The following is a 25,033-nucleotide window of genomic DNA, read 5'->3' on the forward strand; positions in this document are numbered from 1 at the left end:
CTGTTAATGGGTACGCCACATATAATTAAAAAATAATTAGTCATATAAAAATATCATTTTGACCATATAGCAAAGGCAATCTAGATGGTTCCTTGGTCAAATTTTATAAATGGTAACCATTTTCTTCAGAATGTAAAGTGTTTTTAGTTTTGTGGTTTAGTCAAAGTATCAATAATTTTCTAAAATTTACTCAAAATTTAATATATGTTTTTCCCCAAACTCAATTAAACTTAAAAAAGTTTAACATATAATAAAAGCACAAGACCTCAAATTATAAAAGGGAGTACAATCTAACTTGTTATTGTTTTAGATAAAGTTTGACTATACTTTTAGCCATTCTCGAAGTATACATTTCTCATGATATACATCAGTATAACTACAAAACTCGTGGAATCACTCTAATGAGTATATAAGAGCATGAATATTGGTAATTATAGTTTACTGCATCCTTTTGCTTAATGTGACTATTCCCTTCATTTCATATTATAAGACGTTTCAGACTATGTCTAGATTTATCTATACATGTGCTCCTCTCTTCGGAATTGGGAGAATTTCATATAGGACTTTCACTGGAAACAGCACAATTCATTCAATTTTCTTTAAAATTCATTCAAACGGAGAAGCCCTTGATGTATTTGCGATCGAGCTGTACTATCTATAAAATTAAACTTTGGATAATGCAGTAAATTAACCAATTACTAGGAGGTTGGATTGATTTCCATTCTATAAAAGAAACTATCTATCACGTCACAAGGTATATAATATACCATGACTCACAAAATTGCGACATATGCTCCCTCCTTATTATCTTAAATGACGACGCCTTCTTTTTATTTTATTATAAGTTTGACCGTTTATTTTATTCAGAAATGTATGTACATATGTAAAAAAAATTAAGTTAACATTTAAATACATTTGGTAATAAATCCAATCATCATAAAATAAATAATAATTATATAAGTTTTTCTAATAATACTAATAGTTAAATATGAAAAAGTCAAAGTCGTCATCCGTTGAAACACAAAGGTGATGTGTATAATTAAGAACATTCGATTAGACAGAGAGGAAGGAATTAATCATGTCCAAATCGAGCCCTAAATAAATTATGGACTAATTAACACAAACATAACATCATCCGTACATCCGTACATCCGTGATTTGAATTCCAATGTTTTGACTTCAAATCATATACTAATTCCGACCGAGGCACAAACAACCTAAATTGGCAGGTACTCTGCAACCATATAGGAGTACTATTATATTTGACACTAATTCAGACCTGGCGTGCTTGAGACAAGTGAAGCAATATATTATCAACTGGATTAGATTCTTTTGTTAATTACAAATTGAACTAAACTTTTGGCGATGATAGGTTAGCTAGCCCAGGATCTATCCATAATTAATATAGTGTAGAACTGCAAGATGATCAATGCACACAAGATATATTAAGCTAGGTAGCTAGGTAATATATATAATCTAGCCGGCCATCAATCACGGCCGCCATTTCTATTGCTAATTGAAGCACGCACGCGAGCTAATTCAATGTGCGCGTGCTTTAATTAGCATGCATGGATTAAATCAATTAAATGTGTACACCCTAAGTTGGTTAACTAATGATGCAAGGCCAGTTTTGTGCTCTTTCTACGTATTTTCTCGGTTTTTTTTATTGATTTTTATTTTCATATTTTCTGAACTGTTAAATGGTGCTAAGTTTATCATATCATCTTTTTAAATTGATTTTTTTAGTTTTGTAACCGTTAATTTCTCTATTTATATCATTAAATATCTATCACACAAGCTAGTTAGAAAATCTTCATCTGCTCGAAAGAAAGAACGCAGTCTAGTGCCTATGCACGATAGATTAAATTGAGTTTATGATAACTATTAAATGACATAAATGAATAAATTAAATACTAGAAAGTAAAAAGGTCGTTTAGAAAATTGTACAATAAATGTTGAGTTTCTGTTTAAAACATACTGTTCAGATGCTTGGAATTAAAGTATGTCTGTATAGTCTGTAATAATTAACATGCCTGCTAGAGTGGTTATGGAAGTGATGAAATATCTTGTTTATTTATCAATTTAATTAGTACGATGTCTCAATTAGTACACATCAGTCACTGTCTGGAGACGATAAGTTTGAACTTAATTAGTTTAACAGTGGAAACGCAGGAAAGCAAGAACGGCAGGCATGCATGCAGCATATGCTTCCAACCATATCTCCTGTCCTCTATGGAAGCAACAGCTCCAGAATTTGACCTAATTTGTGTTCGATATGAGCTCTACTTGGTAAGCTAGATTAATTCTCTAAGTAACACCTTTTTTTGCTGATAAACATTTTACTTTCTTTAATTGCTTTGCTGATCAGTTTGACTCAACTTTAGGAATTAATTGTATATGATGTTGGAGTAGACTAGTAATGTCTAGTGCCCGATGAGGGTTTTGTATGAGCAGATGTTGTCAAAAAGCAAAACATCATTAGGGGTTGAATGTTTTGTTTATGTAGTACAACATTGCATGTGTGTCCAACCAAACCAACTAAATATTCTAGAACCTAGTTAGATACATTGTATTAACTATTAAGTTGGTTAGAATGTCTATGAGTAACTAGCTAGACACTAACACTCTTGTTTTCAATTATTTCGCTTGAGTGAAATCATTCCATGACATATCTCTAGATAAGGGGTTAGTTAGGGAAGAAATATTAAATTAAAAATCTAAAATTTGACTGGTAACAATTAATCGATGAGGTCAAAATTCGAATCATAACCTTCTGGACTTTCTAGTCGATAGATATTTCTCCTGGTCGGTCCTTGCATCGATCGATCCAGACTGATAAGCTTTTACCATATTATAAAACTTTTATAATATTAAACGGAGCTAATAGTTTCTAAGGCTGCATCCGGTTGCTGGCGTTGCTAACTTCTCATTTTATTTTACGTAAGTGCACACGCTAATCGAATTGTTAAATGATAGTTTTTAAAAAATAATATATAAGTTATAAAAAACCACGTTAATCTATTTTACTATATTTTTTATAATTAATACTTAATTAGTCATATGTTAATATACTATTTCATTTTACTTGCCCGGAAATCTTTTCCCATGACAAACCAACTAAGCCTAAACTCTGTTACCACGTGTTGACTTGATAACGACTTAAGAATAAGGAGTCCAACAGCCTTATAATTTTACAAACTCATTACAACAAACAGATTTAAACATAGGAAACGGTTTTTATCTACCTTAAAGTGCTAAATTGTTTCAAGATGGAGAGCCACTCATCTTTTGTTGTACTCGTACTTATAAGCCAAAACTAAAATTTTTTAAACTTAAATTTAGAGTTGATGTTAGGCTTTTATCATTTCTATTATTTATTTTTAGATCGTTAAGACCACGTATATAAAATTTTTTATCTACAAATTATTTTGTAATCATTACTAGCTAAGTCATTTCAACTATTAAAAAACAAAAGAAAAATGAGGACCAGAGTATGAGAAGTTGTCAACACCTCAAGCAAGAAGCTTTGGGTACTTATCTTGCTCAACTTTTTTTTGTCAAGATTGTCACCCTAATAAATACTCGAAGTGGACAGGAAAATTAAGAGTGCCTTTCCATTGATCCTTTTACTTCACATGTGTTAAGAGTATGTTTAAATATAGAGTCCAATATATGTGGGGTTTTAGGTGCTTTCACGTCAAAAAAAAAACACCTACCTGTACAAAATATTATTTCTTGAACCAATTGTTTGTCGTTAATCCATGCTAATTAGATCATTGCATGCATGTATGCTAAGAAATCACAATTTGATTCGAAGGCTGACTGACGTGTTTTCCGTTCTACGAGTCATTATTAAGCCTTAGTTAATCGAAACAATGCGTTCGTGCACACAATCTGCTAAATGGTATATTATTTATAAAAAGTTTCTATAAAAATGTTGTTTTAAAAATTCTTATCAATACCATCTTTAAGTTTTTTGTTAATAATTAATTGATAAAGTGTGAATCTAAGCTACGATTTCCACGCCGGTTACTAATTAAACAGAACACGCGGTAAGTTTCTCTCTTTCCCCGGCCGTTTCACTCTTCACTATCAGTAAATTTGTCTAGTCGACGATCGACTCAAATGTGCTAGTGTCTCCGTTACATGGTGTAAGAATGACTGATCCAGTGTGGATTGATTCATTCATTAATGTTATGTGTTATATATATACTTCCACCGTATCATACTAAAAGATGTTTTCCCTACTAGATTCATCCATGAATCAAGTGTGTGTATATATATATATATACTTTTACGGAAAAAAACCAAACGACATATTTACAATGAAAAAAATAAATTCTAGTATATTTAGTATCTAATCTGACATTGTTAAATGTAGTTTGAAGCTACGTCGGTTTTATCCGACCTATCAAAATTACTCCTAGTAAGATAGGTTAGATAATTTATAGATTTTAATCGATTATCAGTTAGTTATAGCTAATGATCTTTGTCAGTCCGCACTCACTGCGTTTATATCAATAACATAGTTAATTGTCTTACAACAGTCTTCATAGGTCAATCAACTAGTCCTATCGGCCCATTGGCCGATCGACCATTTAATTTATTCACTTTATATTTCTTGTCAATTGAATAGGTCAAATTGACTGATATCTCCAAGGCCTTCGCGTGCTAGCATGATTTTTGCATCACACTGGTACAAATTTTGGGTCAACACATACCTAATCAATCTATATATTCATTAATCTTCATATAAATTTAGACAAAATTAAGTTTTATATAGGCAAATATACGAAACAAAGTGAGTATTAGATACTGCTGTATAATAGAGGAGAAATGATTTGACAACATGTAATTAACCAAATTGGACCTATATCCTAACTGAGGCCCAAAGCCCAAAGCCCAAAGCCCAGAGCCCAAGGCCCAAACCCTATCTCCTACGAGCTGCCCACCTGCCCGAAAATCCACCAATCGCCATGGCCGCTTCCCTCCCCTAATCATCAGCCTCCTATCCACTCCACACTCCTAGCTCAGCTCCGGCCATGCCCATTGCCGCCGCCATCGCCGGCGGAGGACGGCGCCCTCCCTGCCCCCGCGCGCCCCCGCGCGCCGCGGCGAGATTCTCCTGCCGCTGTGCCAGCCGCCCCGGTACGTATGTGACGCGACTCGCGAGGAAGAACAGCGTGGAGAGAGCGAGCGAGAGAGAGAGAGAGAGGGTTTCAGCTCCCAAGAATTGATCTTTACTAGGATTTTTTTTTGCTTCTCTGTGAATCTTTGACTGAAGTGGCAGAAGAGCAGACGATGTAGTCTTGATTCTTGGTTTCTTTTTCCTCTCTCTGATTTTGTGGCTGAAGTGGAACGAGCGTAGATGGTGTTATTCGCGAGCTTTGAGTCTCAGTTTGGTCTTGGTTTAACCACGAGGTTAATCTCAGGTGGTGTAGTTAATCTTGAACGAGTAGAAGAAATTGGCAAGAGAAAGGGCACTCACAAAGTCTGAACAGTAACTGTAGGTTGACCGGTTTGGACTTGGAATCATGATCATTGAGTCCTGATGCTGGTTCTTCTTAAGCTCAAGCTTAAGCTTGGAATTCATGTCAAATTTCCACAGATATTCACCTTGGTCTTTTCGATTTTGCTTATACTTATAAGTCAAAAAATGGATTTTAACCTTAAATTTAGATTTGGTTTTGGTTTTGGTTTTTTATCGTAGTTTATTTTTTAGCATTGACTTATAGATCGCTATGAACACGTGTATAAAAGGTATATTCATAAATTATTTTTCGGTTGCAAATATATCGTTTGGTTTTTTTCCTAAGAAAACCAAATGGTCGCCCCCATTGATTGATGTGATGCTTTTACACCATGCATCACTCGTCTAGACGGTTGGCAGCTTTGATCAAGGGTGTTCTTGGTCGCTGCTTTGGCTTATTATTGCTGTTTCTTGCGCGATGTGCGTCCTCCCTAAATGTTTACTGGCTCCTGAAACTGAAACTACTGCCTTGTGAGCTGCCTTGCTGCTTCCTTGACAGTGCATCAGTGTTGAAATTGTCAATACTAGCTTTCTTGTTTCCTGTTCGGTTATGGCTCGCCACCAACAGTTTTGGAACATCTGCACAGTTAAGTTGTGGAATAGGTGCACTACTGTCAGTGTGCTGAAGCAATTCTAATTTGATGGGCTATTTTCATGGCTGATTTTTTTTTTTTTGTCATGGTTATGATAGACTTCTTTACTGGATGTGATTTCCACATGCTTATGATTGACTTTGTTTCTGAATGGAATTTCCACATGGTTATGATGGGCTTTCTTTGATAGTAAAATTTTACACATGGATGTGTTGTCACCAGAACTATGGAGTCAAATCAGCATGCTTGTGATTGAGATTTTCTGCAAAGACCCTTCTCAATGCACGCTTTAGTTCAGAGTGCAATTGAAAATGACTGGTGTGCCGTTGATTTGCTGTGAACTGACCAGGACAGGTTCAGCACTTCTTAGTTAAGATGGGTTGTTACAGCTCATGAGTTAGACTAAGTAGACTGATTATCATCAAGATATTTTTGTGTTTTTCAAAAGAGGAGCCTGCGTGTTTGAAAGTCTGACTCTAGTAGCCGTATCGCGACACCTTTAAGTGTAAGGCTGTACATCCTAGGATGCGAGCTGTACTGTGACAATTTCTTTTGTTACCCAACACGTTGTTGTTGAAAATCATGTACTAAGTACCACCTTTGTTGAAATGTTCAGACGATTGAACTCTAATCACCGTCCATAGCAATCTGACAGTTTTAAGTTATTGTGTTTCTTTCGTGAACTTATTTTCAGTTTTGCATAGTACTGTATTTCCTAGGACAATTTTGCATACTGTTGTGTATGTAGGCTTATGCAGACAACATGCCAGGCTGTTTACTGATAGGATTGATGAAAACAGATTCCATTGGTTAGCTGTAAGCATAATCATGATACTCCTGCATAAGGAAATTTCTTAATAAATTAATCATGATACTCCTACATAAGAAAATTGGTGATACGACATAAGTCACTATTCTATGCCTGTCTTTATTACTGCATACTAAATGCTGAAGTAAACTAGTGTACCCTGTAGTAGCTTGTCTAGAACCCTGTTCTTAATGATCTTCCTGTGATCTGAAATCTGTCTTCTACTATCTTTTATCTGCAAATTTGTTCCAGATTGGCATTAGTACAAAATGAAACTATCTCAAAATTTGAAATTTCGGATATGATTATCCTTGCCTTGATTACTGCATATCATCATAAAATCATTTTTTCCCCTTCTGCAAACTGCAACCCAACTAAAGATTCTTGCAGTTCCCAGGAGGAATGTGCTATCCACTTCAGCAGTCTTCCTCTTCGGATCAAAACAGATCGCACTGGCTGAGACAACCGGTGGCACATTCAGGGAGTACATCGACACATTTGACGGCTACACCTTCCTCTACCCCAGAAGCTGGATCCAGGTCCGTGGAGCTGGCGCCGACATATTCTTCAGAGACCCATTCGTCCTCGACGAGAACATGTCGGTCGAGATATCGTCTCCGTCGTCGTCGAAGTACATGACGGTCGAAGATCTTGGCCCTCCGGAGAAGGCTGCGGAGAGAGTGCTGCAGCAGTACCTGACAGAGTTCATGTCAACCAGGTTAGGCGTTCGACGGACCTCAGACATCCTGTCGGCGTCATCGAAGGTCGCCGATGATGGCAAGCTCTACTATGAGGTTGAGGTGAATCAAACAGACCATGCAAGATTCCATTCACATAATGCACAGAAATACAGAATCAACCTGCAAACATGACTAGTTCGAATTTTTCTTTTTTTAAACATTTTTAATAAATAATTTTATTACTAAACCTCTAGAGAAAATATTTTCACCGTATGAATCTTTTGGCCACACCATCAACATTGGCGTGGCAAAACGGCTTGCCACGCCATTATCGGTGGTATGACAGCAGTCTTGTCACGCCACTAACATTGGCGTGGCAAGACTGTCACGTCGACCAGGCTGTATTTCAGCGTTGTCTTGCCACACCAGCAATACTAGCATGGCCAAAAGGTTTAGATTTGAAACAATTTTGTCCAGTGGTTTAGTAATAAAATTACTTGCTAAAAAGGTTTATTTAATAAAAAAATCCGACTAGTCCCCCCCCCAAACTCTTTGTTCTGACCCTGTTTAGTTCCTAAATTTTTTTCCTAAAAACATCACGTCGAATCTTTGAACACCTAAATGGAGCATTAAATATAGATTAAACAAAGACACTAATTGCACAGTTCTGGGAAAAATCGTGAGACGGATATTTTGAGCCTAATTAGTCCATGATTAGCCATAAGTGTTATAGTGCTAATAACGGATTAATTAGGTCCAAAAGATCTGTCTCGTGGTTTTCAGACGAGCATGAAATTCATTTTTTTATCTGTGTCCAAAAATCTCTTTCAGCATCCGATCAAACATGCAACGTGACACTTTGAATTTTTTTTTCCCTAGCTAAACACCCCCTGTCATGCATGGACATTCAGACAACTGAATTTTGCAGGTGAACATAAAGTCTTATGCCAGCAACAACGAGCTGGCGGTGATGCCGCAGGACAGGGTGCAGCGGCTGGAATGGGACCGGCGCTACCTGTCGGTGCTCGGCGTCGAGAACAAGCGGCTGTATGAGCTCCGGCTGCAGTCGCCGGAGCAGGTGTTCAAGGAGGAAGAAGGTGACCTGAGGAGAGTCATGGACTCCTTCAGGGTCATCAAGACGGCCTAGCAGGCAGCAAGATGCAGACAGAGAACATCAGCAGGCAGTGTGCTTTGTCCAGTGGAAAGCAGGAAGTTTTGTATAGCAGATTCTTTGTTCCTTCCTTCTATTATTGTTCTTTCACCTTTTCGTTTTTTTGGTTGTCTTGTATAATTTGGATCATCCTGATATTGTACATTGTGTGTAAGACGCTCATGTGAGGAACAAAAATTGAAACCCAAAATCAGTAAAATGCATGTCAAATTCTGGCAAATAATTTGGCCGCTGTTCTCAGGTGAAATTTACAGTTTTTTTTTTTTGTAGCTTTTTAGTATGTCACAAGACACTCCAGAAGGGGGCTCGACATCCATTTGTAAGCGTACCTCCGTATGAGCTTGTTAATTGGCTCCAATGTGCTGCCGTATCTGTTACATTACATCCTGTCTTATGGCTATGAATGCCGAAGAGATGTTGAAACTTTACAAGAACGAAAGATAATCCATATGTTGCCTCCCTCCAGATGCACCTGACAACATATCATAACATCTGCATACTATCTTCAGAGAAAAATGTTTTCTTGAGAGAAACTGAGGTGATTCAAAACTTTGGTGATTGGTCATCGTGGTGGTTTGAACTAGTTTTCTTTCGCGGATTTTTTCCCCTTCTGTTTCTGCTTCTGCTTCAATTGAGTGAGGCCGGGTGCGGTGATCTTGGCATTCCCTACAATGGCAGCCACCAATTCAGGGTCCGTGCATGCCTTCATTAGCTCCTTCTCACGGTTTGTGGCATCAGTGGTGTGCATGAACAAACTCATTGCAGTTTTGGCAGCTGTAGTCAACATACTTAGGCATCAAAACACCATAGGTGGAAAAGAGTGAAAGACAGAAAAATCGAAACAGCAAAACCATGCTCCCTCAGATATGGGTATGTACCTTTTCCTTTCTTTGCAGTGCCTGGGGTAATCTTTACACGATACTTGTATGCCTGCAATGCATTGTAAGGGGCACAGACTGGTACAGCATAGAGCAAAATATCACTTGGTAATGGATTTCCAGTTAAGTAATCCAAATCAATCAATTTCTCTTTCTCTTCATCACCGAGCTCATGAATATCATCTTCATCCATGGTAACGCTGCTACCAGCAGGGGCACTGCTTCTATCCTTACCATCTTTGCCTCTACCAACATTGACATCAGTTGGATCCATCTCGGATGTACTTTCAGGGCAATCACGAGAAAGATGTCCAGATTTTTTGCACTTATAACAAATTTTTGATCTGTCATCTTCACCTAACGGAGTAAAAGACAACGGTTGAGAGTTGAGACATGAGACTACACAATGAAAAAAACGATAAATGGACCAGTCTCTTTTTGCCTTTACAGTTCAAAATATAAAATAATATAATAATATTATATGAATAAACTACAAATATCTCAAGTAAAGATGGGTCAACTATGACAAGGATCAGTTCAGTAATAAGATTATAAGCACAAGATTATTGGAGCCATCAGTAAAGGACGTGTAAAATGAGGAAATGTGGAAAGTACCAGCTGATGGTTTTGATTGTGCTGCAGTGGAACTATCTACTACATCTTCTGAAGGTTTGTCCTTTTGTGAGGCCTTTCCAGAGGACTATCATAGGAAAAGTTAAACATTGCAACAGTGTAAGGAGTAAAATTGGAAAGAAAACAGGAGATGCAATTACCGCAAGTAAAGCCATCCGGATTTCTCTTTCTTCTTCATCCTGCTCTGCATACTTCTCTTTAATCTTCTTAAGCTTGCCCTTCTGTCCACGACTTACTTTAGGATTAGCAGGCTTAGTGTTTGTCTTGTCTTCGTTTGTCTTGACTTTTTCTTGCTGTGAATTACCAGGTTTTTTTATGGCTTCACCATTTGGAGAATCGCTGGTAGAGCCACCAATATTCTGGCCTTTCTTCAGTTTTCTTCTATCTGCTTTAGATATGTAAGGTTTCTCTTTTATTGATGCTTTCTTTGTATCAAGATCATCAGTGTCTTCTGCCACACTTGAAGGACTACTGCTGAGCAAAGAGCTTCTACCTAACACCTTAGCTGGGCTAAGACCAAGATTTTTATCAAGCAGATCCTCAAGTTGTGATGAAACAGAGTAATCACTTGTTTGTCCCTTGGAAGTGGAAGTAGTGCTGCTTTCCACTGTTTGGATTTCAGAAAGCTGCTCAGATGAGTCAACCTTATCTGTAATATAAGCATTAGCAGGAATAGGATTGTCAATTTTGTTAACATTGGTATTATTCAAGCTTGATTCATCATCATGTTTCTCCTGGCCTGTCTCCTTATCACTGTCAAGTTCGTCATCCAATTCAGCATTACTTTCCAGCTTCTGTGGCTCTGCTTCAACATCAGGAATGGCCTCCTCATCTTCACCCCTGACCCTCCTTTCATTTAGATGGGATGCCAACGAGCTCTCATCCAAACGGAACAGAATACCAAAACCCATAACAAGCGGGTGTGGTGGGAGAAAATTTTTCTTGCCACGGATCATAAAACTACCAACTGTTAGGTACTCGCCAGTGGGAGCTGTTTTGCTAACTTGGTGAGGATACACCCACCAAGCACTGGTAACAATTTTTGAGTCCCATGCTTTGCTGTGGCAAACCTGTAACAACAGAAGAGCAGGATCAACAGGCCTAATCTTACATGATCTTTAGGAATAATATAATAATATATTGGACTCACAGTGAAAGATCCTGCTTGGTTTAATGTCAATGGTGGAATGGGATTATCAGGTTTGTGATTCTTGATGATTGTACTGGAAGCTCCGTGTAACTCAGCATGCACATACCTATTCAAAGATGCAAAGTAAATAAGCAGCTTTCACGAGGACTTCGAGGAACTAAATGCAAATATGATATGACTGAATTATAAAACGTAGAGCCATAACAATGGAGGTTATGTTTTTGTACAATCAATTTGTTTGCAACTGTGGGTGACAAGGGTACTTACAGATCTCCTTTAGACATGTACCGCTTGACGATCAACTCATTTTGTTGAGCATCTCGGCCACTGATAATCAGATAATTTTCACTGCTGATGAACCAATTAAACTTCTCAAACCAGTGAACTTTGCGCATATGAGTGATTGCAGCTACAGTTTTTTCCTGCAATATCAGCATATCGAGTTATTTTTATGAAATAATAATGTAATTCAATTTCGTGATGAAATATTTTCAATGTGCAGGCATATAAAACAACAGTCCAAAGTCTAAACAAAGCAAGACATCTGAATGCATGGTTTGGAGGGCAGGTCAAAGGCGATAAATTTTTCATTGGCCTTTTATTATGAAAATTGCATATATTCTATCAAGTATCAAGACGAAAAACAGACAAACAATTTAGTTTTGCCTTGTTTCTAGAGAAATATACATTCATAGTTCTCAAAGGGGCGGAGATAGAAGGAAATGGAGAGGAGTGTCACTCATTTGCTTTACCCTGTTTCCAACCAAGTTTGGGCTGCTGCAGGTGCCTATGTTTAAACTTATGGGGGTGCATACATGGTGAAAATTGATGACCTGTAGCTAAACAAAATTCTGAAACGGGTTCCTGGGCAACAAAATTCTGAAAATTGATGCCCCATTCAATTCACTACATTCACCCCCCACTAACATCTCCCTCTTACCACTTGCTTTGTTCATTTCCTAAAACCCTTCCCATCATCCATACCAGGTGTCTTCTCTTGTCCCTCTCATGTACTCCCTCATATTTTCTTTTTATTTAACATCATTGACTTTTTGATCTACGTTTGATTATTCGTCTTATTAAAAAAATGTATAATTATTAATTATTTTTTATGACTTGACTTATTATTAAAGGAAATTTAAAAATGACTTATAATTTTGCATATTTGCACAAAAGATTTAAATAAGACAAATAGTCAAACATAGATCCAAAAGTCAACAGCATCAAATAAAAAAAGGGGCGAGGGGGTATTTCTAGAGCAATCCTCCCTAACCTCAGCCCTCTCGGTGATGCCATGCCAACCATGGATACATCATGAGACTAGCTTACACACACTTAAGTACTTATGGGCTGACGGGCAATTTGCATGGCAACCGCACTTTGCCACAAAACTTTTGACGAAGTGTTGTATGCCAAATATTTTTTTTAAAATCAAAAATTTGTTGGCCACAACTGCGGCAAGCTGTGTCAAAAAAAAAGGCGTTCAAAAGTGCCCAGCTGTCTTAAAAAAGTTTACCATGCCACAGAACCAAATGCTCGCCTCAGTTGATCAGACTTGCCTGCCACAGGTATGGAAAAGTTTGGCACCAACTAAATAGCCCCAGTGCCAAAAACAACCTAAAATTTAATCCACATGTTCTAATAGAAGGAAATGTCCTTAAATATTTTTTTTTGTTACAAGAGTATATTATATGAAACCTGAGCAAGTTGAAGGCGTGTTTTCTTCTCTGCTGCTTTGAATGCTTTCTCATGTGCTGTGATAGTCTTCTCTTGTTTGCTTTCCTGTTTTTTCTTTAGGTCATACCACCGCCTGGCATTTGCATGAGCAGAAAATGATAGATCAACCTCTACCTAGAAGAAGTTCAAAATGACGTTGGGATAAGACAACACAAGGACATTGCTCAGAAAAGTAAAAAGTCAACACAACTAAAATAAAAGTATAAATTGTAACGAGATTGGAATAAAGCATACATCAATCATCATCCATTTATCCATTACCATCCATTCCCACATTCAATCTCTTGTTTAAAGCTTTGAATACCAGTAAACTATCTATCCAATTAATCTTTGGCATGCCAAAACAGGATAAGGATCTTGCAATTTGCTTGTTTTAGCTAGGCAACACAAAATAGTGAATGATATTTTAATATAATAGTAGAGGAAACTATGTTGTAGATGGAATTTCAATTAAAAGTAGTCCAATTAAAAACAAATAATGTTATTTCATACAATGGAATGCCAAGAAATAGAGATATTTCAATCTATTTCTGTTAACCAAGAGAAGCATCAATTTAAATGAATAAAGTATGTTTTCAGATTACATAATACAATATGGACAACATTACAGATGCAAACTAGGGAGTTTGCACAGCATACCTTTTCAACAGGTGCAGTTTTCTCCTCGTCATCCATAACATCAAGATTGTTGCTTAGCAGTAGAGTGATGCAATTTCGTTCAAAACTAAGCTTATCAATTAGGCCTGCCACTGGGTTTCCAGCCTTTTTCTCCTCCTTAATCATGCGAGCAAGGGCGTCCCAACTCATTCCGTTTGCAAGAGAAACACGAACAGCTTGAATTGCTGCATCCACATCTTCTAAATTATACTCAATTAATTCTGCCATTTTGACGGAATGGTCAACCTCCTTTCTCAATGTATGTACTCGATTTTCCTGCATGACAGATTGGACCATGGACATGAGGCTATGAGGATACTGGAATAAAGAACAAATTCCAAGTTATGAATGCAAAAACCTGATCCAATTTAATTTTATTAAGCCTTTGTGCTGCTGATTCCTCTTTTGATTTCTGCTGTTGATTCACCCTTTGACTTTCTATTTTGCTGTAGAATTCATCTAAAGCAGCATCAAATGTCTCAAACTCATTGTATTCCCTTGACTTAAATTGATTCAACAGGATAGGGCAATATTCGTCATATATCTGCACATAAGATGTTGATAAATAAAACAATATCTTGAAAAAATGAACCATAGGCTCATGTTCTACTGCATAAGCAAACTATACACTAAACAAAAGAAAGCAATCTGCAATCAATTCCACAGTACTAAAAGAAGCATAGTGAAAATAACAGGCAGACCTTATGACTAGCACTAGACCCCTCAAATTCCAAGGGTGCGAGATTCTTCTTTGCAGCAGACTTATTCTGCATGAGGATGTACCCCTCAGGGATCCTTTGGCCAGACATGACATCTACAAGCCAGTCCTCAAACCTTGAAATGGATTTTACCAGAGACTGAATAGTGTGATCATCAAGACTGCCCTGTGGATCTTTCCCAACCTTTGTACTTGGAAGCAACCCAGCATCCAATATGATATGCTCAGCTAGCGCAGGTCCATAAGCCAATGCCTCCCCAAGAAGTGTCTTTAGAGTAGATTTATTTGATTGAGCATTATTGCTAACTTTTGCATTTGAACCTGACTGCTTATTTTTTGAAGCTTTCTTTCCTGTTGTCGTAGATGGTTCTTCAGATTTATCAGTAATTGGCACTCCATTGGGCGATACAGAAGGTTCCTGACCATCAACTGAACCAGATGTAGCTTGAGAAGATCCTTTGTCATCAACTGCATTAGACATCATCATTGTATCTTTTAACTTTGTAAAGTCGGTCCTTTCAAAAAGACGGCATGCTTCTACTGGGTAGCGATGGCGTGACATGATAGCCAATCCCTTGTTATCATCTCTGCAATTTATAAAATCGACGGTAAGTATAAATACAACAAAAGTAGGCAGAATAATTGGATCAGATGAAGGGTTATGGAATTACTGTTACTCTTTTGGCACTTTATAGTACAACAGAATAAAGTAGTAGTTCCTCCATGATAGAGTAATTTAACTTATTACTGTACAAATTAAAAGATGGACCTGTGAGAACGGAGTAGTGTCATCACTGTGTATTCCGAATCTGTGAGAAGTATATTTCCTTGCGCGTACAGTTCTAAAATGACGAAATGTGCATTACTGCCAAGTCCAAATTGAAACAGGATAATCTGCCCAGTTGAAATGAGATCATTAAGTATGCCAACCAATAGAAGTTCAACACTGCAAGCTTGAAATGGTTAAGTTAAAATAATAGAAATGAGGACAGTACCCTATCATATCCAAGCATACGGACATCTTCAAGTCTCTTGCTACGAATGTGTTTTCGTAGTTTGAGAGTGAAACCAGATGGTGTGGTGCTCTTGTCACTGCAGAAATAGAAAAACATAGGGTTTAGACACTATTGCTGTCAAACAAGGACACCAGGGTATACTGCAAACATCAATGAGAGCATTGCTAACATCTTACCGGACATATTGGGTGGTGTGCAGCCTGACGCCACTCTCCATCAGCAACAAAACCTTCTCACTTTCTCCTGACTCTGTGATTCCACTGCTATTCATCAGCTTGAAAAGATATGTCTGCCCAAGTAAATAAATAATAGTTAAAAACAGGTTGGTGGAATGCAGTAAAACCTTTTGCAGTTGCTTGGCAGGAAATGTATTGCTGGAATGATATTCCACAGTTCTATGAGCAAGTACTAGCTAAGTCTTGAATTAGTCCAAAGAATTATGCTATCTCCCAGAACACTAGGGTATATGCAGAAAATGGTTTGCTGGAATGATATTCCACAGTTCTATGAACAAGTCGTAGCTAAGTCTTGATTTAGTCCAAAGAATCATGCTATCTCCCAAACTACTAGGGCATACACAACAGCACTATCTCATCAAATTATTACTAGAGTCAGCCATACGAACCCAACATTGCGGCGATATTGCGAGGCAGGAAATGAACCGACAGCATCAAACACTACCACCAGCCAACATCACAAGGAAATGGCATAGAACACCCGAAAAAAACGGGCATCGACGCAGCACGCCGAGCAGAGATGTACCCTACCCTGATATTACCCTATGTTGTTGCAACTCAGCCCAGTGCCACCAGAGCTGGAGACAGGCCGCCAGCAATCCAACCCCAACGAGTCCCAGCCGGAATGGAAAGCCCGCAAGCGTGACGCCCAGAGCAGCCGCCGCCTCAGCAGCAGCAGCTCCCAAATCACCCCCATTATGGAGGAACTTTTTTTTTTTTTTGAGTTCCCCATTAGGGAGGAACTGGAGGCATCGCATCGAGCCTGATCGCCGCGCTGCATCTACTCGGGTGCCGACGAGGGGGTAAAGGATTCCATCTACTCGGCAGCGCCTAGGGTTCCGTAGGACCGTGGAGAGATGGGAGTGGAGGAGCTACCGGCCGGAGGCGAGCGGGCGACCGACCTTGGGGGTGATGTCGTAGACGTTGGAGAGGCGCATCCCGATGAGGCGACGGAGGCACTTGACCTCCGCCGCCACGTCCGCCGTGCTCATCCGAGCCTTCACCATCTCCGCCGCCTCTCGCCGCCGCCGCCGCCGCCGTCGAGGTTTCCGTGGGGGAGAGAGAGAAGGCGTCGCGAGGTTTTCCTCGTCTTTCCGCCGGCCGTGATCGGGTAGCCGAGGCGTCTGGTGTTCGCTCGTGGGCTATCTATCTGGACGGCCCAGGCCCACCAAGCCCGAATCTCAAAGCATTCACGGCCCAATCCACATCTGATACTTTCAAAAAAAAAAGTTTGAAGATGAATATCACCTTCGATATTTCAATTCAACTTCTGAAAGTGGGGGTAGAATTTTCTCCAAAATGTAGTTTCAAAATATTACTTATTTCTTTTGAAGGATTTTATCTGTGGTGATTATGTTGATGTCCAAAACATCACTTATTTGTAGCTGGTCAGCTAGAGGTAGAATGTGTTTGTATGGATTTTATCTGCGGTGAGTATGTCGATGTCCAAAACATCACTTATTTGTAGCTGCTCAGCTAGAGGTAGACCGCATTCGGCAGCGGATAAGTTATCAGTTCAATAAGCATGTGTGCGAAAAACAGATAAATCTAGATTAGTAACAGGAAAGAAAGAACTCGACCGTAGTATATGTTTGTATGGATGTAATCTCAGAAAATAAATATAATGTATTTTCTCATAAAAATAATAAGTCACATCATAGGGTCTTTTTGGTATTAATGTCCGAAAACTGCGGGATTATTTGCACAAGAGAAAGGTCCCTTTTTTACTTGAAAAAAAAAGAGAAGTAATTTCTCTGTGCACATAGATATAGCGCATGGTATTAGTTAAATAGACGGTAGAATGCAGATACAGAACACTGCATTTTATATATTTCACACGAAGAAATAATGCTCACAGGACAGTTCTCCAAGCAATTTTGTCCCAATATTACATGGAATGAAGGGGGAAAAAAGACGCTATCAACCATGATAGCTGTTACAAGTTACTACAACATGCCCAAAATATTTAGCAAAACCCAAACAACGGCTGCACTAGACACAAGCAGATAAAAGTGAAACTAGCAGTCCATGATCAAAGCTAAGCCAAATTATACACCTGAAAGCAGCTTGAATTCAAAAGCAGCTTAAGGTGATACTTTCTACTAGTAAAGTAAAGATGATTACAACTACAAGGCTCATTACAGCAGATTGAATTCAAGCAGCTTCAGGACTGTAACTAGGGGCAACAAAGACCAAGAACTGACATAGAAGCAGCATACAACCCTTGAATTATACTTTGTCGCACTAGTCTCCCTTCTGCTACCAATTGTGTTCAGTGAAGAAAGACGAAGAAATAGCAGACCTTTCGGCGTGAGGGTGTTTCCTGGGGCAAAACGATATATTAGTAGTACAGCCAACTTCATCATTCTGACTACCTTCAAATCAGTCCGAAGTAGAAATTCAAATGGATGATGCAAGAATATCACATATTAAGTCTGTAGTATAAGAATTAATGATCCTCTTACCAAAATGGTAGGATTTCAAATTACAAACTGAAAAAAAAAACAGGTATCAGTACTTAGGACAAAGGGGATTTAAGGATAATTTAATTAGAGAAGACATGCTGAAATGTGACCAAAAAAATTACTAGAAAAAATTTTGGACCAAATTACCCTTTGTATTTGCAACAGTCTTCCAGAGAGAGTGGTGAACAACACAGAGGGTAATATGGTCCATTTTTTTAAAAAAAGTGCACCGAAGAGGTACGCAGTGGTATATCTCGAATAGTTGGAAAATTGTAATGACATCCTTCCAATTAGTCGAATAGTAATGATATTTTTCAAAACAGACAAGTTATAATGGCATGGATTCAATTATCCCCAAAAACTAATAATAAAAGAAGTCCAATTGTTATGGCCTAACACAAGAAATAATATACCTCAGTGTTGTGCTATGCTTTCAATTAATGGTATCAAAAATCATCTTCAGCCCATTCATGGTCTATATCGATGATCTCTTTTTCATCCCATCTACTTACTTCAAAAGCAAGCTCATCAGAAAGGAGGTCAGCTGCACTTTTGACAGCACTCCCAAGGCCTCCACCTCCTGAAGCTTCGCACCATGACAAACAATCTCAACATGGATATGTTTCAGGGAACAGAGGTGTTGAATGCCAAAATCCATAAGACCATGCAAATGGCAAACATCACATGCATTAAATGGAAACCGAAGCTTTTCGAGCTTTGGCATGGCTCCTGATTCAAACATCAGGCCCGTCCCGCTTTCCCAGCAGGTGAGGTAGAACTCCTTCAGACATTGAAATCCATTATGGGTGATAATTAACCTTTCTTTAGGGGTTGCTACCCTTGAAGATATCCAAAGAAATATTAAGGACGGCAAATCTCCAAGAATTTGGAATGTTTCCTCATCCACTGGGTTAATATTGATATCTAGGTAATTGAGGTAGTCAAGTGAGAATATCCACTTTGGGATTCTGGGGAAGTAGTAGTTTATGGACATCTCAAATTTCTGAAGGAGCCGAGGAGGAGGAAACCAAGAATCCAGTAAGAAATCAAGGGACAGACTATGGTAACTTTGGATCTGTATAGATCGAAGATTGAGCATGCCTAGTTTACAGAGGGACATGACTAAGTTATATGCATAAGTTTTCATATCACATTTTGAATCACTGATGCTCCAATTCAGCCCAAGAATTCTTAGTTTATTCAGATTTCCCAGCTCCTGCAAAGAATAAACTGATGTATTGTGGCTGATTTCAATCTCTGATAATTCCTGTAGAGTTTGCATATTTCCAATCCCTTCAGGCAATTCTAAACTGTTTAACCTTAGGCATACCAATCTCTGTAGTCGAATGATACTAGCTAGCAATTTCTTTATTTGTGTCCATCTTAAGTCTAAGGTCTGCAAATTCTGTAGTTCTCCTAGTTGTTCAGGAAGTGCTGTTATTCTTCTTACATTGAGTCGCAGGTACTTCAATTGAGAAAGCCTATGTATATGTTTAAGATAATCATGTTCCAACACCATTTTATTTTCCACATCTAACACTCGCAGGAATTGCAAATTTGTAAGAGGAAGCAAGTGTTCAGCATATCCAAGGATAGTAAGGGATCGAACATGAGAAACAATCATATTTGATGGTATCATAATGTCTTCTCGAACATGATAGTTGAGGGATAGGCGACGAACCTTATGTTGTTGCATCATTTTGTGATTTTTATCACCATATAAGGTAACAAAATTTTCTTTGACAGATATGGATATGATGAGATCAAGAATCATATCATGGACACGGCAAGCATCAGCTTTACCATCATATTGGATCTTAACTGGTAGAATCATGTTCCTGTTGATAAGATCATTGAAATAGCATTCTCCAATTTCCTCCATATCATGCACCCCTCCTGTAGGGATGAAACCTTCAGCAATCCATCTCCTTATTAATCAATCCCTCTTGATCTCATAATCTTCCGGAAATATACTTAGATATAGCAAGCATGTCTTCAAATGGTAAGGAAGATCATCATAACTAAGAAATAATATCCTTCTCATTTCTTCCATATCTGTATCTCTTTCAAGAGCTGAACCAATAGAACTATGTACGTTCTCCCATTCTTCTTTTGTACTAGATTTATTAGCCAGCAAGCTAGCTACTGTGATAATTGCCAATGGCAAGCCACCACATTTTCTCAAGATTGCATTAGAAACATCTTTCAGATGAAGAGGGCATTTATCTTCAGAACCTAATGTTCGTTTGAAAAATAAGCTTTTAGAGTGAATTGCACCAAGAGGCTTTATTTCAAATACATTGTCATGGTGAGGTGAGCAACAAGACTTAGCAACTGAGATGATACGTGTTGTTGTCAATATTCTACTGGAACAGTTATTTTCAGGACAAGCACATCTGATTGTTCTCCATGCTGAAGTGCTCCATATATCATCAATTACAATGAAATACCTATCACAAATTTTAAAGTTAAAATAGGTATTGCTAAAGCGACAACCAAGCGGGTAGTAGTAATAAGCAAGTATACATGCAATTATCCTAAGGATCAGATGCTTTATCAATTGGGTTTAACATGAGGAGACCAATGCATAACTTATTGATGGTGTTATATCATAGAGCAACGGGTAGGCATGTGATGAAAATATTCCACATACCTCTTATCGTTGAGAAATTGTCTTATCATGTGGATGAGTTTCTGCTCATCCCATGCTTCATCGCTGATACACTCTCGCCAGCAGATCTGAGAGAGCACATGTCTTAGAATCTTCTTAATGTCTGGTTTTTGGGACACTGACACAAAAGCTTGATACTTAAATTGTCCTTCAAGCTTCCTGGCACTTCATTTGCAAGAGTAGTCTTTCCAAGGCCTCCAAATCCAACGATGGAGACCACCTTCAGCTGATGCAACAATGCATCGTCCCCTCCCATTAGCATCTTGATGAGTTTATCCCTTGGCCGATCAATTCCAACAAGCCTTGTTGTCTCTGTGTAAAATGCTGGTAACCGAAGGTCAATTCTTGTCCTACTCAGTTTGGAGACATAACCATCGAACTTGTACCTTGCACGCCGATTGCTAGCTTCTATAACACAACATTTGAGGTATTGGATTTTCTTGGCAATCCAATGGCGTGTCTTGACATTTGTCAAGAAGTCCATGCACCTGCCGGTAAAACCCTTGAAGCCACTGAGTTTGCAATTGGACTCATAACCAAGGGAGACCATGGAAATGTCAATAATGTCTTCAATATCGTAGACAGCTCCCTTACCTCCTTCATCCAGAACTTAGACTGCTCGTCAGGGTTCTCAACTTCATACAGCTTCTTGAGGAAAGCATCCATGCTCTCAAGCTCAGCTTTAAGGAATATGATATCACTCTTCATACCAGTGAGAAGGTTATATTCATCAGAGAGCAAAGCACCCAGCTTCCACAGCAGGGCTCCTATAGCTCCATGTGATGCGCCTACAACAGCTTCCATCCCCTCTCTGCTTTTGGGTATGGTATGCCTCTCAACTATGAATGTTCCAGGCAATGAGGTCTCTTATACATACTTAGGATGACTGTTCAAAGTGAACAGCATGGAGGGAGTGAGCAGGTGGGGTGCCTGGAGCATCTTATATTGTTATGGCACAAAAGTGCAGAAACAGGACAGACTAAATTTCAAAATCAGATTGTTCACTAGAAAAAAAATCATAAAACTTGTCAAGGAGAAATCAAGTGTGAATTGCTTATAATAGAAATGCATGGTTAGAAAATTAGTCAAGTGGAGGAATGATGTCATACCATGCATCATTCAAAACTATCTAGTCAGTCTACCTAGTGAATACATATGTTGGCATCACTTAGAGCCTTAGTACTTCTCAAGGCAGAGATGTGACCAAACGTCTACCTGTACTAGTTTTCTTTGGAACAAACCGAAGAACATAGAAAAATAACCTAAACAAAAGGGGCAGGTTTGGAGCAGACTTCAAAAGATTAATTAACAGTGTAGTCAATTAAAATGACTGTGATGGTCTAATGTGTATAAGTATGGACAACCCTAAACAAAAGTTCATACTTGGAAAGAAGTAGTTACCTCTGTGGTGGTTGGTCTAGGTCACACTAATTGGCTCTCTTAGGCCGTGTTCGGCCGAGGGTCTAAGTTATTTTATCCCCCTTGTTTTCCGCACGCATGCTTTTCAAATTGCTAAACGGTATATTTTTTGCAAAAGTTTTCTATATGAAAGTTGTTTTAAAAATCATATTAATCTATTTTATATTTTTTAATAATTAATAACTAATTAATTATGTACTAATCTATTACTACGTTTTCTGGGCCAGATAACTAACCCTCCCTCTCACCCTAAACGAACACAACCTTAGTACAAGTGTCTAACATACTGAACATCAAAGAAAAAAGGAAGTCAGCAAATATATACATAGGAAAAGGAAACAGGATATGGATTTCTGTAGAGCAAGACAAGAGACACTAGAAATTTCCCGTTTGAAAACCCAATACCATACCAGTGGTTAGCTGGTCAGTCTCATCTTCGAGGAACATGGCACGGTCCTTCACATTGGTAATATTAATACTTAGCTTCCGCACATAGATTGTGCATTCCTAATTCCTCTACTGAAAAACATGAAAGTCAAGCATAAAAATCTAGCTATGTACATGTTTACATAAGAATTGAAGCTTTTGTTGGTTACTAGTGGCGTTTGAAAGATCATAATCTGTAGGGAGGAACTAGTCTCTTTTGTGATGTTTTCTTTTCTAGTGCTTGCTGTAGCAGTAATTCTGGTCGGTGTTCAGCAGCCTGTCAATCTACTTTCATTTCGTTAATGAAATGGGGGAGATCTCACCTCCCTTCCGCAAAAATAAAAAATAAATAAATTACTCAACCAAAGGCACACATGCAGGAAAATCAAGATGACTGACTGCAGACAGGAAATCTCTTGACCAGCGTGAGCAGGTAATCTCTTCAGCAGAACCACTTCTAGTCATATAAAAACTAAAATAAGCTGTACAATTGGGCAAAGTATATTTCAAGATTTGCCAGTTTTGTCAAGATGAAAGAAATAAAGTATGTTACACTGATCTTAGTGTGAAATTTCATAAGATGTGCAGATCCAGGGACAGTCAAGCCGTCAACAAGAAAGCATGACAGCACCATCATCCAATCACCTATACTTACCTAGTCAAAAAACATCCAGAGAATCCACCCATTGGCGAGAAGACTACGCGGATTAATCTAACAAACAAACAATGCGGAAACCTAATGATTCCTTGCACCGCCCACCTCAGGACCAGCCAATGGAGCCTCCTAAGGAGATCATCACGCGGAAATCACCACATCCACGGCAGCAAACAAAAGGTGGTGGTAGGGGAGTATGCATGCACCGATTCCTCCGAGCCGCCCACCGCCATCAGCAACACCCCCAAGAACGCGGCAAGACGGGAGCCACGGACCTGGGCAAATTCACGGAACAAACGTACGCGCGGTGCGGTGGAGTTGGGGGGAAGGCGAGGGGTTGGGTAGTGGTGGTGTAGGGGCCGCGCGTAGGTACAACCGATCGTCTGGTGTCTGTGGTGGAGCGGGAGTGAGGGAGAGGCGGGTGGCACATCGCCGGCGCCGGCGGGGGAGGGCTCGCCGGAGAGTGAGAGAGAAGTCGAGAAGAGTGGGCCGGTAAGTCGCATTGGGTGGGCTTGGGCTACTCTCGACTCATGGGCCCATTTTTGTATATTGAACCAATTTTAGTCTGGTTATTGTTATTATTATTATCGCGTGCATTGCTGCGGGAAAACAATGTGAAGATATGAATTCTAAAAGAATCTTCTTACCTACTATATGATATATATGATTTTTATGTGTTTATATATTTTTATGTCTTTATCTATTATCCATATGTTATAAATCGTTGGGTTGTATGTTGTGTCTTTTGGGGAAGAGATGTAATTTAAACTCTCGATGTATCATCGAAAGACAAAAACAATTAAGATTATGTAAAGAGATGCAATTTACACCTTTGATGTATCATCATAAGGGTAAAAACAATTGAGATAATTTGGCTTAATTTACATCTTTGATGTATCATTCTAAGGCTAAAAACAATTGAGATGATGTAGCTTGATTTATACCTGATGTATCTAAAACAATTAAAGTGATGTGGCTTTATGAGAGAAGAGACAATGACATTAATTTTATAGAACGTAGGGATTATCAGGGTAATCGCAGTAGGGATTTTCGGCAAGATCATTTTTTATCCTTCATCCATCTAAGAGTTTCAAGGTTTATATATATATGTATATATATATATATCTAAATTATTAGCAGATATATAAATTTAAACCATAGCAGAAAATCTTATACATATTACTAATCTGGTTAACGTAGTAGGATCAGAAATTCAGGATACTATCGAACAATATATATATGATATAATTTAAAGAATATAATATTAATTTTGATAAGGTTTTTATATTTTGTAACTTGAGCATACATATTCACATTATTGTATAAGAAATTAAGTAACCGGAGTGAAGTGAGTATATAAACAGTATCTTTTTAAACCCCGTTCACAGCTAACCAGGGAGAATAAATTTTTCCTTTTTTCTTGTACGCACGCTTCCCCCAAACTGTTAGATGATATTTTTTTTAAAAAAATTTATATGAAAGTTGTTTAAAAATTCAAATTAACCTATTTTTTAAATTTATAAAAATTAATAATTGAATGTAGTAACGATTTTCTTCGTTTTACTTACCCTGATTAGAGGGGGGCGGCTT

General features: G+C 38.4%; 2 protein-coding genes and 1 pseudogene across 2 annotated transcripts; 1 reads left to right on the top strand and 2 right to left on the bottom strand.

Moving 5' to 3' along the window:
* The first annotated feature begins 4,989 nt into the window (after positions 1-4,989).
* On the top strand, positions 4,990-8,869 carry LOC102722446 (psbP domain-containing protein 1, chloroplastic). The gene is made up of 3 exons (XM_006664044.3): positions 4,990-5,148; positions 7,322-7,731; positions 8,540-8,869. Exons 1-3 carry the CDS (start codon positions 5,043-5,045, stop codon positions 8,756-8,758), a joined length of 735 nt encoding a protein of 244 aa, XP_006664107.1. The 5' UTR covers positions 4,990-5,042; the 3' UTR covers positions 8,759-8,869.
* A 112-nt stretch (positions 8,870-8,981) lies between these two features.
* LOC102708859 (nuclear export mediator factor NEMF) lies at positions 8,982-16,899 on the bottom strand. The gene is made up of 14 exons (XM_006664585.3): positions 16,710-16,899; positions 15,748-15,860; positions 15,551-15,647; positions 15,325-15,449; positions 14,539-15,142; positions 14,196-14,381; positions 13,820-14,113; positions 13,142-13,294; positions 11,711-11,865; positions 11,444-11,549; positions 10,434-11,363; positions 10,276-10,360; positions 9,661-10,017; positions 8,982-9,556 (listed from the first exon to the last, which is right to left on the bottom strand). The coding sequence occupies exons 1-14, from the start codon at positions 16,812-16,814 to the stop codon at positions 9,363-9,365; spliced, it is 3,504 nt and encodes a 1,167-aa protein (XP_006664648.1). The 5' UTR covers positions 16,815-16,899; the 3' UTR covers positions 8,982-9,362.
* Positions 16,900-18,705: 1,806 nt separating this feature from the next.
* LOC102709135 lies at positions 18,706-21,791 on the bottom strand (annotated as a pseudogene).
* Between the last annotated feature and the right edge of the window lie 3,242 nt (positions 21,792-25,033).

The sequence above is a fragment of the Oryza brachyantha genome, chromosome 12 (assembly GCF_000231095.2).
Source record: "Oryza brachyantha chromosome 12, ObraRS2, whole genome shotgun sequence".
Lineage (NCBI taxonomy): Eukaryota > Viridiplantae > Streptophyta > Magnoliopsida > Poales > Poaceae > Oryza > Oryza brachyantha.

Excerpts from the sequence above, each read along its gene's own strand:
- LOC102722446 (XM_006664044.3), top strand. The coding sequence starts at position 5,043 with ATGCCCATTGCCGCCGCCATCGCCGGCGGAGGACGGCGCCCTCCCTGC. Across the intron at positions 5,149-7,321 it reads CCGCTGTGCCAGCCGCCCCG|TTCCCAGGAGGAATGTGCTA; the intron begins GTACGTATGTGA and ends AGATTCTTGCAG. Across the intron at positions 7,732-8,539 it reads AGCTCTACTATGAGGTTGAG|GTGAACATAAAGTCTTATGC; the intron begins GTGAATCAAACA and ends TGAATTTTGCAG.
- LOC102708859 (XM_006664585.3), bottom strand. The coding sequence starts at position 16,814 with ATGGTGAAGGCTCGGATGAGCACGGCGGACGTGGCGGCGGAGGTCAAG. Across the intron at positions 15,648-15,747 it reads CACACCACCCAATATGTCCG|TGACAAGAGCACCACACCAT; the intron begins GTAAGATGTTAG and ends CTATTTCTGCAG. Across the intron at positions 11,364-11,443 it reads ACCAAGCAGGATCTTTCACT|GTTTGCCACAGCAAAGCATG; the intron begins GTGAGTCCAATA and ends CTGTTGTTACAG.